Consider the following 13,092-nt stretch of genomic DNA (forward strand, 5'->3'; position numbering starts at 1 on the left):
GGCTGCAGCCCCTGCGGCAGTGGGTTGCCATGGACTACCGTATGTAGCCAGCAGCAAGCGTGAACGGCCAGCAGCCGCAGTGAGCGGCCGTCCAGAAGCCGGCGACTGATCTGCCTCGCCCGGGAAGAACGCAATGATGGTGCCAACTTGAGCTAGTGAAGCAACATCCTCCACAACTAGACTGAAGAACAAAACGACAGCAACTTGTCTGTTCCCCTTCCTCCAATTCCCCAGTGCTGTTCCCATCCCCCAATTAAAAAAAAAAAGAGAGAGGTCCTGCCCTCTTCTTGATTGGCTCATTTTATGCAAATGAGAAACCCACATTTGCACAGTCTGGTCCAAATAGCACAGTCCTGATTGGTCAGCTTTGTGTGTCCTGATTGGTCATTACAGAGCTGCTCTGATTGGTTAGTATGGATGAAAATGAGGATATAGCTGCACAGTTCCAAGATGGGGGAGGTCTCAACCCATTGGAAGATGATTCCAGGAACTCCCTTATAGCAGGAATGCAGTACAGGGGGCTGGGAGGCCAGTCTGGGGCTCTTTCCTGAAATGCAGAGTGTGTGAGAGGTCTCTGTCAGCAATGGCTGCTAGGCCCTGGTTATGATTTTGCCCCCAGTTAACCACTAGGAGTCCTTCTTGGCAGATGTATTCCTTTTCGAAGTTCACATTATAAAACATCCTACTCCACGTTTGACCAGGGGGAACTTTGCTGGGATCCCAGTCTCAAACCAGAATTTCAGCCTCTGGCCTCACCCCACCCCATGTCACAGATCTGTGTACCTACTGGGTTACTTGTGGGAGCAGGGTACATTACTTTGCTAGGGCTGCCATGCCAAGGTTCTAGAAACAGGGTGGCTTAAACAACAGAAATTAATTTTCTCATAGTTTTGGAGGCTAGAAGGTGTCATCAGGGCTGGTTTCTTCTGAGGCCTCCCTCCTTAGCAGGTAGATGGTTGTCTTCTCCCTCTCTTCTTCACATGGTCAACTGATTTTTGTATATTGATTTTGTATTCTACAACTTTGCTGAATTTCATGTAACTTCAGAAATCATCTCTGTAAATGAGTTTGCAGGGCAGCACTTCCAAAATAGGTACACATCTCATCACTTCTGAGGATATATTTTAAAAGAATGAGACTTATTTAAAAAAATCCAAACCATTATGGAAGATACAATTGAGAAAATACCAGGTTCTATTCATACAAAGTTAAAATGACTGATTATAAAGCGAAAAAGAGATCCTAAGATAGAACCTTAAGAAAAACAGGAAAAGAACAGTGAAGACCCAAGGAAAGTTCTGCCTTAGAACATATAAAATTTGGAAAATTTAAAATATTGGACAAAGGAAGCCAGGATTTCTGATTCTCAGTATTGTGCACCCAGCTACTCATGAGAGTCCAATAACTGCTTCATCCTTGAGAGTCGCCGCCCTGGTGAGGAGTGCTCCCAGGGCCCCTTTCATGTCCCTGTTCCGCAGACTGTAGATGAAGGGGTTCAGCATGGGCGTGACCATGGTGTACATCACCGAGGCCACCAGGCTTGTCCTAGAAGATGAAGTGGCTGCAGAACTGAGGTAGACACCAAGGCCTGTGCCATAAAACAAGGAGACCACCAACAGGTGAGACCCACAGGTGGAGAAGGCTTTGTACTTGCCCCCAGCTGAGGAAATCCTCAGGATGGAGGAGAAAATCTGAGCATAAGAGAAGAGAATCCCAGAGAGAGGGAAAACAGCAAGGACAATAGTCACAAAATACACCACTATGTTATTGACAAAGGTGTCAGAACAGGCAAGTTTCAGAACTTCAGGAAGATCACAAAAAAAGTGAGGGATTTCCATGTTCGCAAAGGACAGCCTCAAGACAGGCAATGTTTCGAGCAGAGAGCCCACGACACTGACGCACCATGACCCTAGAACCAGCAGCCCACAGAGCCGGGGGTGTATGATGACCGTGTAGTGCAGGGGGTGACAGATGGCCACAAAGCGGTCAAAGGCCATCACGGTCAGGAGTAAATTGTCCAGGCATCCAAACAAAATGAAAAAAAAAATCTGGCTGAGGCAGCCTGCATAGGTAATAACTTTTCTCTGTGTCTGGATGTTCACCAGCATCTTGGGGATGGTGGTGGAGGTGAAACAGATGTCCACAAAGGAGAGGTTAGAGAGGAAGAAGTACATGGGCGTGTGGAGGTGGGGGTCTGAGCTGACGGCCAGGATGATGAGCAGGTTTCCAAACACAGTGATCAGGTATGCAGACAGGAACAGCCCAAAAAGGACAGGCTGCAGGTCTGGCTCCTCTGAAAGTCCCAGGAGAAGAAAGTTCCTGACTCTAGTTTTGTTTCCTCTTTCCATGGGACTGCTGCGTTTGCCCAGAAGGAGGGAAAAAAAGAATGCAAAATTCACTCCAAATAAACAATCATTAGAATGATAGAAATATCCTTACTCCACACCTAGGGAAATCATAGTCATTCATTTTGGGTAATGATTGGCTGCCTTTCCTGACAAACAGTGGTTACTGTTGTTAGCTGGAAAAATGGTCTGTGTCTAGGTTCAGCGTTTCTCAAATTGTGGTCCCTGACCAGCATCGCTTGGGAGCCTGTTGGCAATGCACATTTTGGGGCCCACCTGACTTCGGGAATCAGGTACTCAGGGCATGGAGCCAGTGCTCTGTGCTTTAACATGCCCTCCCAGGGAACTCCGATGAACACTAAGTAGAGCACTACTTCTTGAGTACTGGATGACTGCATCCTTAAGTAGTTATCTCTTTCCCTGCATCCCTGATGGTTGGTTGCTCTTGCACTTTTTGCTCAGTACTTGTGGGAAAGGGGAATTCCCTAACTCTAGGCAGACCTTCCAATCACTGAAGCATTCCTTTATTGTGTTGTAGTTTCTATATGTTAGATCCTTCGGACCTTGGGTGGTCTTTCTGCTGACAACAACAATAAAACAAAAATAACCAATGTTATTATTAATCATCATTTACATTTCATGTATATTACCAATGCTCCCAAATTAAATTTAAAAAAATTAAATTTCTAAATAAAATGTCTTAGTGTTTCTAAATATTGAGTTTGTCTTTTCACATGAGTTTATCTTTTCTTTTTAGCTTTATTGAGGTATAATAGATGGACAAAAATTGCATCTATTTAGTGTATATAGATCTTGATAAGTTTAAACATATGTATGCACCCATGATACCATCACAGAAATCAAGGTGATAAACATCACCATCAACTCCAAAAATTTCCTTGTATTCTGTGTGTGTGTGTGTGTGCGCGTGTATGTGTGCACACGCACGCTTGTGGTAAGAACACTTATGCTCTATCTTCAACATTTTAAAGTGCACAATACCACATTATGTTGCACAGCAAATCTCTAGAACTTACTCATCTTGCATAACAGAAATTTTATATGCATTTAGCAACAATTTTCCACTTCTCCACCCCTAGCCCCTGGCAACGACCATTCTAATTTTTGCTTCTATTAGTCTGACTATTTTAGGTACCTCATATCAGTGGAATCATTCAGTATTTATCCTTTTGAGTCTGGCTTGTTTCACTTAGCATAGTGTCCTTCAGGTTCATCCATGGTGTTGCAAATGGCAGGATTTCTACACAGTATTTTCATGTATTTTAGGTTTAATGTCATTAAGAATAAACTCCTCTACATTATAGCTCTGATATTACTATTATATTAGGAAAGCTTTTGATTTTCCTCAATTTATAAAGTGTCGTATTCATTTTCTGGATTTTCTATTAATTTTAAGAGTTTCCCTAATGTTCATCTACTTTCTTCAAATAATATTAATTTACAACACCTATTTATCTTTAGGTCTTATTGCATTAGTATGAAATCTCAGAACACTGTTAAAATTTATGGTAAGTGTTAGAATTCTTATATTCTTTCTTTCATGGAATAACCCTAGATTTTTGTTAACATCATGTTCAGCATAATTTAAGATACATAATTCTTTCTACCAACTCGACTTGCATTTTTTTATTCTTAGTTACTTTAAAAGGTATTTCAAAGGTACAAATAATTGTTTAGAGATGATTAAGTATTTAGAAAACATAAAGTTTAATCTTATATTCATATGACCCCAGAACTTCAAATGTTAAGTGTGGAACAAGAGACTATACAAATTATTAGAAGAAAATATAGATAAATATATAGGTGATATGAACTTATACATGAATATATACAATCTTTGAAAGTAGAAGTTCTCTCTGAAAAAAAGGCTTTGGTAGAAATAAAAGAAAGATCAATAATTAGACCATAAATTGAAAAATTCTGAATGATAAAATGAGCCTTGCAGAAAATTAGAATGCAAAAAAATATTTGATAACACTTAATATTTTATAAAGACAATTACAAATCATAGAAAAATTGATGCCTTAACTAGGAAAAAGGCATAGAATATTAACAATTCATAAAATGAAAAGTAACAAGGGTAAAATGTTAGAGAAAATTTTCATTCTTACTATAGATTGGTGCAAAAGAAATTGCGGTTTAAAAGGTTAAAATAGTTGAAAAAACCGCAATTATGTTTGCACCAATCCAGGGTGAAGTTAAAATAAGGTATCTTTTTCACTGAGGGAATTAAGAAACCCATTTTAAAAAGATAAAAAATGCAATCCATCATGTGGAAAGAGAACTAACACTTAATATACTGTTATGAAAGAATATTTTGTCTGCTTTCCTGGGCTGGAAAAGTTAAATCAGCATATGAGTTTTCATTTTATATTTAAAACACATATTTGCACAACCCCAAGGAAAAAATTATCTACAATATACACCAGGATATGAACAGGGGTAATATCTGAGTGGTAACATGAATCTATATTTTTAGATTGATTTTCTTCTGTTATATTGTTCAAAAGTGCAAATGAACACACATACAGTCTATCCTCAAGAAATAGAAACACTTCAAAATTTGAATATGTTGTTGATAAAACTTCCATAAAACAAACCTAGGTAAAGAAGAAAATTAAGATAAAAGTACAGTTAATGAATTAAAATGAAGACAAATTTTAGAACTGGAAAATAAATTTCACAGCTAATGCTTTGGCAAAAGCCAACAAATAAACAAAATTAGACAGATATCTAATAAAAAAGATAAAAAGAGAGAAAGAACAGAAATGCCTAAAAGTAGGAATGAGAAAAATGAACACAGAGGTAAGGAAATGCTTTAATTTGTTGGATAATATTACTTATAACTCCATGTTAAATATTTGAAAATCTCTAAGAAATGAATTTATTTCTGGGAAAATATGAATGCCCAACGTTGATTCAAGATAGAGGATAACAGATACAAAATTAAGGAAGGAATTAAATAAACATCAAAACTTACCCCCAAAAATGCTCTGGTGGGATTTTCTGGCAGGAGCAACAGAAGAATTCCCCTTTAAGAATTAAAGAAGAAAAGAAGGTCCGGCTGGGTGGCTCAGTTGGTTAGAGCTCAAGATCTGAGCATCACGGTTGCCAGTTCTATTCCCACATGGGCTAGTGAGCTGAGACCGAGCTGAGCTATCGCTGTTGCTGAGCTGCCAACAGGTGGCAGGATGGCTCAGCTGGTTAGAACATGTACTCTTTTTTTTTTTTTTAAGATTTTATTGGGGACTTGGGGAAGGGAAATAGACAAGTTGCTGTCCTTTTGTTCTTCAGTCTAGTTGTGGAGGACATTGCTTCACTGGCCCATGTTGGTATTGTGATCATTGTGCTCTTCCCGGCAATCAGTCGCTGGCCACTTGACGGCCTCTCACAGCGGCTCTTGGCAGCTCACGCAGGCTGCCAGCCACTCACCGTAGCTTACCTGCAGCCCACCGCAGCTCCACTGCAGCCTACGCTGACGACCGTGACTCACAGCAGCCCAGCTCCAGGTCGAGCTGTTGTTCACCATCTTAGCTGTAGAGGGCGCAGCATCACTGGCCCATGTGGGATCCAAACCAGCGGCCCTGCTGCTCAGATCTTGCGCTCCCAAGCCAACTCTTAACCAATGAGCCACTCAGCCAGCTCTGGAGCGTGTACTCTTAACAACAAGGATGTTGGTTCGACTCCTGCATGGGATGGTAGGCTATGCACGCCCCCTCACCCTCCGCCCTCCCCCCCCCCACAACTAGATTGTAAGCGGTGATTGGACTTGGAACTGAGATTGCGCCCTCCACAACTAAGATTGAAGGATGACAACTTGACTTGGAGCTGATGGGTCCTGGAAAAAACACATTGTTCCCCAATAAAGTTTAAAAAAAAAAAGAAAAAAGAAAGTCTACTATCATTAATGTTATTTATCAACTCTTGGGACATTCCAACCAATGCAATGCAAGGAGAAAAAGATATAAGAGGCCTAAGTATTGAAAAGTCAACTTTTCATTGTTTGAAGATGGTGTATTGGCTGTAGATAATGAATTGGCAGCTGAAAACCTCTTTTAACTTTGTATGATTTTAGTAAGGCAGTTAATACAAACAGATATGTAAAACTGGTAGCCATTTTTAAATGGCTTTCAGTGGCATACAGTGTTTTCAGAATGTTTTGCAGCCATTGCTTCCATCTGGTTCCAAAACATATTCGTTACTGTGGGAACTCTCTGTATTGTCTTTGCAACTTTTCTTTAAATCTAAAATTATTTAAAAATAGAAATTCACCAAAAAAGTGGTGCAAGAGAAAAAAACAGCAGTGTTCATATGTCTAGTTAAATCTCGTAGAAAATAAATCAAAATTATTTCACATATTAACGAAAATATAAATACCTTAGAACATGGACTGGAAACTTACAAATACACAAAAATTAGAGTGGCAAATTTACTAAATTAGCTAAAATTTGTTGAGGACCTCCACGTGTTGAGCATTTGTATTATGTTTTATATGTCTTGTCTCATTTTATCATTATCACTATATGTTTGTATTAGTTTCAGGTGCACAAAACAATGTAATAGACATTTACACCCCTCACAAAGTGATAACCCCCTCCCCCAAGTTACTACACCTGACATTGTATGTATATTACAGTTCTACTGACCCTATTCCTTATGCTGTACTCCACATCCTGTGACTCTCTCTCTCTCTCTTTCTCTCTGTCTCTGTCTCTCTGTCTCTGTCTCTCTGTCTCTCTCTCTCTCTGTCTCTGTCTCTCTGTCTCTCTCTCTCTATATATATAAAATTATAGTTGACATTCATTATTATTCTGCTTCAGCTTCAGATGTACACTGCAGTGGTCAGGCACCTACACCATCCATGAAGTGGTCTACCTAATAAGTCACATGTCCATCTGATACCCTACAAAATATATACATTACTGATTATATTCCCCAAACTGTCTTTCGCACCCCCGTGGCAGTCTTCTGGTTACCGATTATGCTTTCTAATCCCTCACCTTCTTCCTCATCCCCACCCTGCTCTCATCTAGCAACTCTCAGTTTTTTCTCTATATATTTGAGACTGTTTCTGATTAGTATGTATCACTATTTCTTTTGATTTAACAATAAATATGTGTTTACAGCAATGCATTGATGATAATTAACATGTATAGATGCTCACTAGGTGATAGAGACAATGAAAAAACTTCCCATGCTTTATCATCTTTAATTTAATCTTCATATTAACCTCACGAAGCAGTTACTATCATTATCATCATTTTAGGGAGGAATGTGGAAACTGAGACACAGAAACATTAAATAACTGAAAATCACAAGAGGTATGAATGAACTTGTGTTAGCTATGTGGAATCCCAGAGAATATTTCTTGTTTGAATGAATGAGTAAATTAATGAATAAAAATTCTCCTCTTTGATAGAGGAGAATACAGGCACTTGTAGTGGCTGTTGAAAAATGGATAAGATGGCTGGGTATGAAGCTCTTGAGAGGTGTTGGGGGCTGAGAGACAGTCCATATCCATTAGGAAGGTGAGGGAGCTTCAGAATTGGGTTCCAGAAAGAGAGAGGAAGGAAGCTGAGAGGAAGAGAAATTGAGAGAGATACAGGAATTGAATTGTATAGAATGTTTTAAGTAAATGGACTCTCACCATTATGTTATCCCCATTTGTACCACCAAAGTTCATTGCTTGAGAGCTCTGCCTGTCTCCATACCTGTTTCCTACAACAGGTACTCTGAGGGCATCACTGAACCTCTAGTTCCTTGGGTCCTTTCTTCCCTGGGTGATAGATATTCAACTCAGCTGCAAGGAAGGGAAGGATGGTCGTTACCAGGCATTGGTTCTCTGAAAAGGCAGTTGAACTCTCTCCTTCCTGGGACAGTTGAGCTATAAGTGAGAAGAGTATTGGTGCATATTTGACATTTATGGGGCCTCAGATGTTGAATTCTCACAAATCCTCATTAAATTAATTTTTCCATGGTTACTCTATTCTCCGAGCAATTTGGTTCCCATGTGTGAAGGAGACAAAATAGAATGAAACTTCTTTTCTGCTAGTTTTGTCCCCTTGGGAGTGTTTTGGATGTCAGCTATGTGTATCTGCTCCCTTGGGCCACTTAGTCACGGTGGTGTTCTTTTCCCCATGGATCTGACCTCTGTTGTCCTCTCCCAGGAGAATTTCCTCAAGATCTGAGATGGAATTTCTTTGTCTATCAAAGGCATGAGCAGGCACATTTTTCAAGACTATGTGAGTTCCAAGCATCTTGACTTGGAGTTGTGAACAGGGTTCTGAACTATGCTCAACGTCCACCAAAACCATTCCAATGACTTTGCCACAGCTTCCTTTCTCAACTATTGAAGATGCCATCTTGAGAAAGTTTCTATTTAATATTTTCAGGCCACAGTTGACCGTGGGTAACTGAAACCACTTAAAATGAACCTGCAGATAAGGGGGACTACTATATTGAAGGTTTGGGGTCACACATTTACAGTGATCCTTGTCAGTGGATGAAGTGACAACAGTATACTGAGTGAAAGAAGCCAAACACAAAAGGTTATATATGATTCCATTTATATGAAATATCCAGAACAGGCAAATATAGAGACAGAAAGCAGGTTTGTTGTTTCTAGGGACTGGGGAGAAAAGGAAATCAGGAGTGACTGGTAATGGTTATGGAGTCTTCTTTGGGGTGAAGAAATATAATCCTGGAACTATAGTGATGATAGTTGCACAACACTGTGAGTGTGTTTCATGCCATTGATTATACACTTTAAATTGAACAAAGTAGTAAAATTTATGCTATGTGTATTTTGTCACCATAAAAAATATCTGGTCCTTCTGGATATCAGCTCACCACCACACAATAATCATAATGGTGATAACAACTGGAAAATGTGAGTTATTGAACTGCCAACCTGACCTGATCACTATCGTCAGTGGTAGCATTCATGGGACTTCTCATAGCAGCCTCTGCCGATGTCTGGGCAAATGATCCTTTGGTTTGGATGAAGGGAGTAAACTTAGATGCTCTCGGCCATCTATTCAGCCTTTTCCAGGTCCTCCTGACCCCCAGTGATGGGGATCCAAGGGACCACAGGAGCTTTTTCCAATCCTACCTCTTATCCAAGCTTGGAGAAACTTCTCTTCAAATTGGTAAGGAAACTATTTCTATTCTTACTGACGCGGGTGCTACACTCTCGGTGCTCTGCCTCACTGTCATAAGACAGCCCCTGCCTCGGAGGAACAAGACACTTCAAATAGCGGGGATTTCAAACAAACCGCAACAGGCTTGCGTGTCAGAACCTACTTCTTCTTTCTCAGGCCCTTTAAGAAATACACACAGGGGCCGGCCGAGTGGCGCGATGGTTAAGAACTGACTTGGGACGCCAGAGGGCCTCGGTTCGGATCCCACATATGAGGGCCAGTGACACTGCCCTCTACAGCTAAGATGCTGAACAACAGCTCAACCTGGAGCTGGGCTGCCTTGAGTCGCCGGCGATGGTGTAGGCTGCAGTCCCTGCTGCAGTGGGTTGCCATGGGCTACCGTGTGTAGCCAGCAGCCAGCGTGAGAGGCCAGCAGCCTCTGTGAGTGGCCGTCCAGAAGCCGGCGACTGATGTGCCTCGCCCAGGAAGAGCGCAATGATGGTGCAACCCCCAGTGAACCAACCAAAGGGGCAGAGATAGCAACCAGGCCTGGGTGACTGGCACACACTGAAGCTGGGCCCACGGTCAGGGTCAGACAAGCAGTGCAAATGGTTGCAGCATTCCACAGACTGCCAGCATGGGACAAATAATTCCACAGAAAGGGAATTCCATCCTCCTGTGGCCAGCTTGGCAGTAAAATATTTTCTTGGCAGATCATGAAAGGGATGAAAAAAACTTTCCATCTTAAGCGGCCTGTACTCATTGGAGCTAAACCTACTAGGAAAATCAGAGCCAAAGGCTTAAACTTGCTTCTCCTCACCCACTCCTCCCTGACCCATCACTGCACAGCCTGGTAGAGTCAGCAGGGTCACCTCAGAGACAGCAGCTCTACCAGTGGCTTCTGGCTACAGGATGGTGGCACCAGGGAACACACAGGAGACCTATAGCCTGCCACTTCCAATCCACGGGAATGGTGCCCTGAGACTGAGGCAACTGGGGACGCCAACTTCCTCAGGGAATATGGGGCATTTTCTACAGCTGAGGTGACACAAAGATCATGGAAGCCCCAGTAGGACAGGTAGGAGAAAACACACACACACACACACACACACAAACTTTGCTTCAGCACCACCTACTGGAAAACAAAAGACCTCTAGTTATCAATCTGCTAAACAGTGAAGTGTAAAATACTTAAGAAAGAAAATAAAATTCATTCCCACAAATGCCCAGGCAGGGAAATAGTCCATCAAGCACAATGATTAACCAAGGTAACAATGAAATTCAGAAAGAGAATGAAAAATCTCCAGAAAATAAACTTAAAGACATGGAGGACTGTGATTTCAATGACAGAAAATTTATGACTGAAGTCCTAAAAAAAACTCAGTAAGAGTTTTTTTTAAAGAAAACTCAAACAAGCAATTGAACAAGCACAGAAATAAAGTCAGCGAACAAAAGGTGTACTTTAGCAAAGAGATTTAAACTTTTAAAAAGAACCAAACAGAAATACTGACGCTGAAGAACCCAATGAAAGCAATGGAGGATGAGCTAACGAGCTTAGGAAACAGAGCAGACCGGATGTAGGAAAGAATTAGTGACATTAAAGATAGAAATCTAGAAATGACCCAGGTGGAAGAAGAGAATTGAAAGTAAAAAGAAAAATGAAGGAAGTCCACAAGAACTATCTGACTCCATTAGAAGGATCAATAGAAGAATAATGAGTATACCAGAAGGGGAAGTAGAAGAGGAGGAGAAGGGGAAAAGGGCCTATTTCAATACATAACAGACAAGAACTTCTGAAAACTATAAAAAGAACTGGATCCTCGAACCCAAGAAGCTAACAGAACACCAAATTATCTTAATCCAAAAAGGCCTGCTCCAGGGCACATTATATTAAAACTCTCAAAACTTAATGCCAAGAAAGAATTTTCAAGGCAGCCAGGGAAAAGAAGACAGTAACCTATAAAGGAAATCCCATTTGATTATTCAAAAGGGAAGAATATTAAAGCGTCAGCCCAATACTTTTAGTAAAAACAAAACAAAACAAAAAATCAAGTAAGTCAAGAACACATTATGAGTGACTCATAGTTGTGCCCACAAAAAGTTCATAAACACTGAAAGTTCCCCAAATACAACTCTACATACATAAGAGAATTCAATAGCAAAGAGCAAAGTTGGTGAAAACAATCCTCCATCCTTGTTTTAGAGAATGCAATGAAAAACACCAATAACAACATTGTGACCTCACCAGAAAAGGAAAAGACTTGAACAGACAATTTATAATGGAGAAAGCAAATGGCTAACTAACCCACAGATATATTCAGCCTAACGGACAATAAAATAATTGCACAATAAATCTCTTTCATATTACCCTTTTTTAGCTACTAAATAAATTGTTTTCATGCGACTACCCAGAGTGAAAGAAGATGCTGTGAAATATATGTCTCGTGAATTACTGTTACAAGGTAATGTTTGAAAGGAATCCCTAGGTCTGGTTGAGCTCATCAATATGGAAACATAGTTAAATATGCCCCATATTCAAAATTAAAAAAAGGACAAACACATGGCTAATAGATATATGAAAAGATGCTCAACATCACTAATCATCAAAGAAATGCAAATTAAAACAATGAGATATCAATTCACACCTGTCAGAATGGCTATTATCAATAAATCAACAAACAATAAGTGCTGGAGAGCTGTGGAGAAAAGGGAACCCTCGTGCAGTGTTGGTGGGATTGCAAATTGGTGCAGGCACTATGGAACACAGTATGCAGTTTCTTCAAAAAATTAAGAACAGAACTATTTTATGACCCAGCAATTCTGTTTCTGGGTATTTATCCAAAAAAATCCAAAACACCAATTCGAAAATGTATATGCACCCCTATGTTCACCGCAGCATTATTTACAATAGCCAAGGTATGAAAGCAACCTAAGTACCCATCACTTCACAACTGGATAAAGAAGATGTGGTACATATATACAATGGAATATTACTTGACCATTAAAGAGAGTGAAATCTTACCATTTGTGACAACATGGAAGGATCTGGAGGGTATTATGCTAAATGAAATAAGTCAGACAGAGAAAGACAAATATTATATGATCACAGTTATATGTGGAATCTAAAGAACAAAATTTTTTAAAAAAGGAAGAGAAACAGACTTATAGATACAGAGAACAAACAGATATTTGCCAGAGGGGTGGGAAGAAAGGCTGGGTGAAAAAGGTGAAGGGATAAAGAATGACAAATTACGATTACAAAATAGTCACAGGGATGAAGTACAGCATACAAAATATAGTAAATAATATAGCAACAACTATGTATAGTGCCTGGTGGGTACTAGACAAATGAAGGGATCACTGTATGAATTATATAAATGTCTAACTAAACTGTACACCTGAAACCAATATTTAATATAAAATAATATTGAATGTGAACTATAACTGAAAAAAATAATTTCAAAAAATTATATAGAGAAGTGGCACTCAAACAAACAGAAATTCCAAAATGTAAAAGAAGCAAGTTTGACAAACAGAATCGAATTAAAGAATCACAATGTCTAAATTTGAGGCCTGCATCCATCAAA

The 13,092-nt window shown here is 39.9% G+C and overlaps 1 protein-coding gene across 1 annotated transcript; it reads right to left on the reverse strand.

Annotated features, from left to right (window-relative positions):
- Positions 1 to 996: 996 nt before the first annotated feature.
- LOC109376070 (olfactory receptor 7C2-like) lies at positions 997 to 2,968 on the reverse strand. Its single transcript, XM_019631751.1, has one exon. It carries the CDS (start codon positions 2,346 to 2,348, stop codon positions 1,389 to 1,391), a length of 960 nt encoding a protein of 319 aa, XP_019487296.1. The 5' UTR covers positions 2,349 to 2,968; the 3' UTR covers positions 997 to 1,388.
- Between the last annotated feature and the right edge of the window lie 10,124 nt (positions 2,969 to 13,092).

The sequence above is a fragment of the Hipposideros armiger genome, unplaced genomic scaffold (genome assembly GCF_001890085.2).
Source record: "Hipposideros armiger isolate ML-2016 unplaced genomic scaffold, ASM189008v1 scaffold_1045, whole genome shotgun sequence".
Lineage (NCBI taxonomy): Eukaryota > Metazoa > Chordata > Mammalia > Chiroptera > Hipposideridae > Hipposideros > Hipposideros armiger.

Coding starts and splice junctions, on each gene's coding strand:
- LOC109376070 (XM_019631751.1), bottom strand. CDS start 2,348: ATGGAAAGAGGAAACAAAACTAGAGTCAGGAACTTTCTTCTCCTGGGA.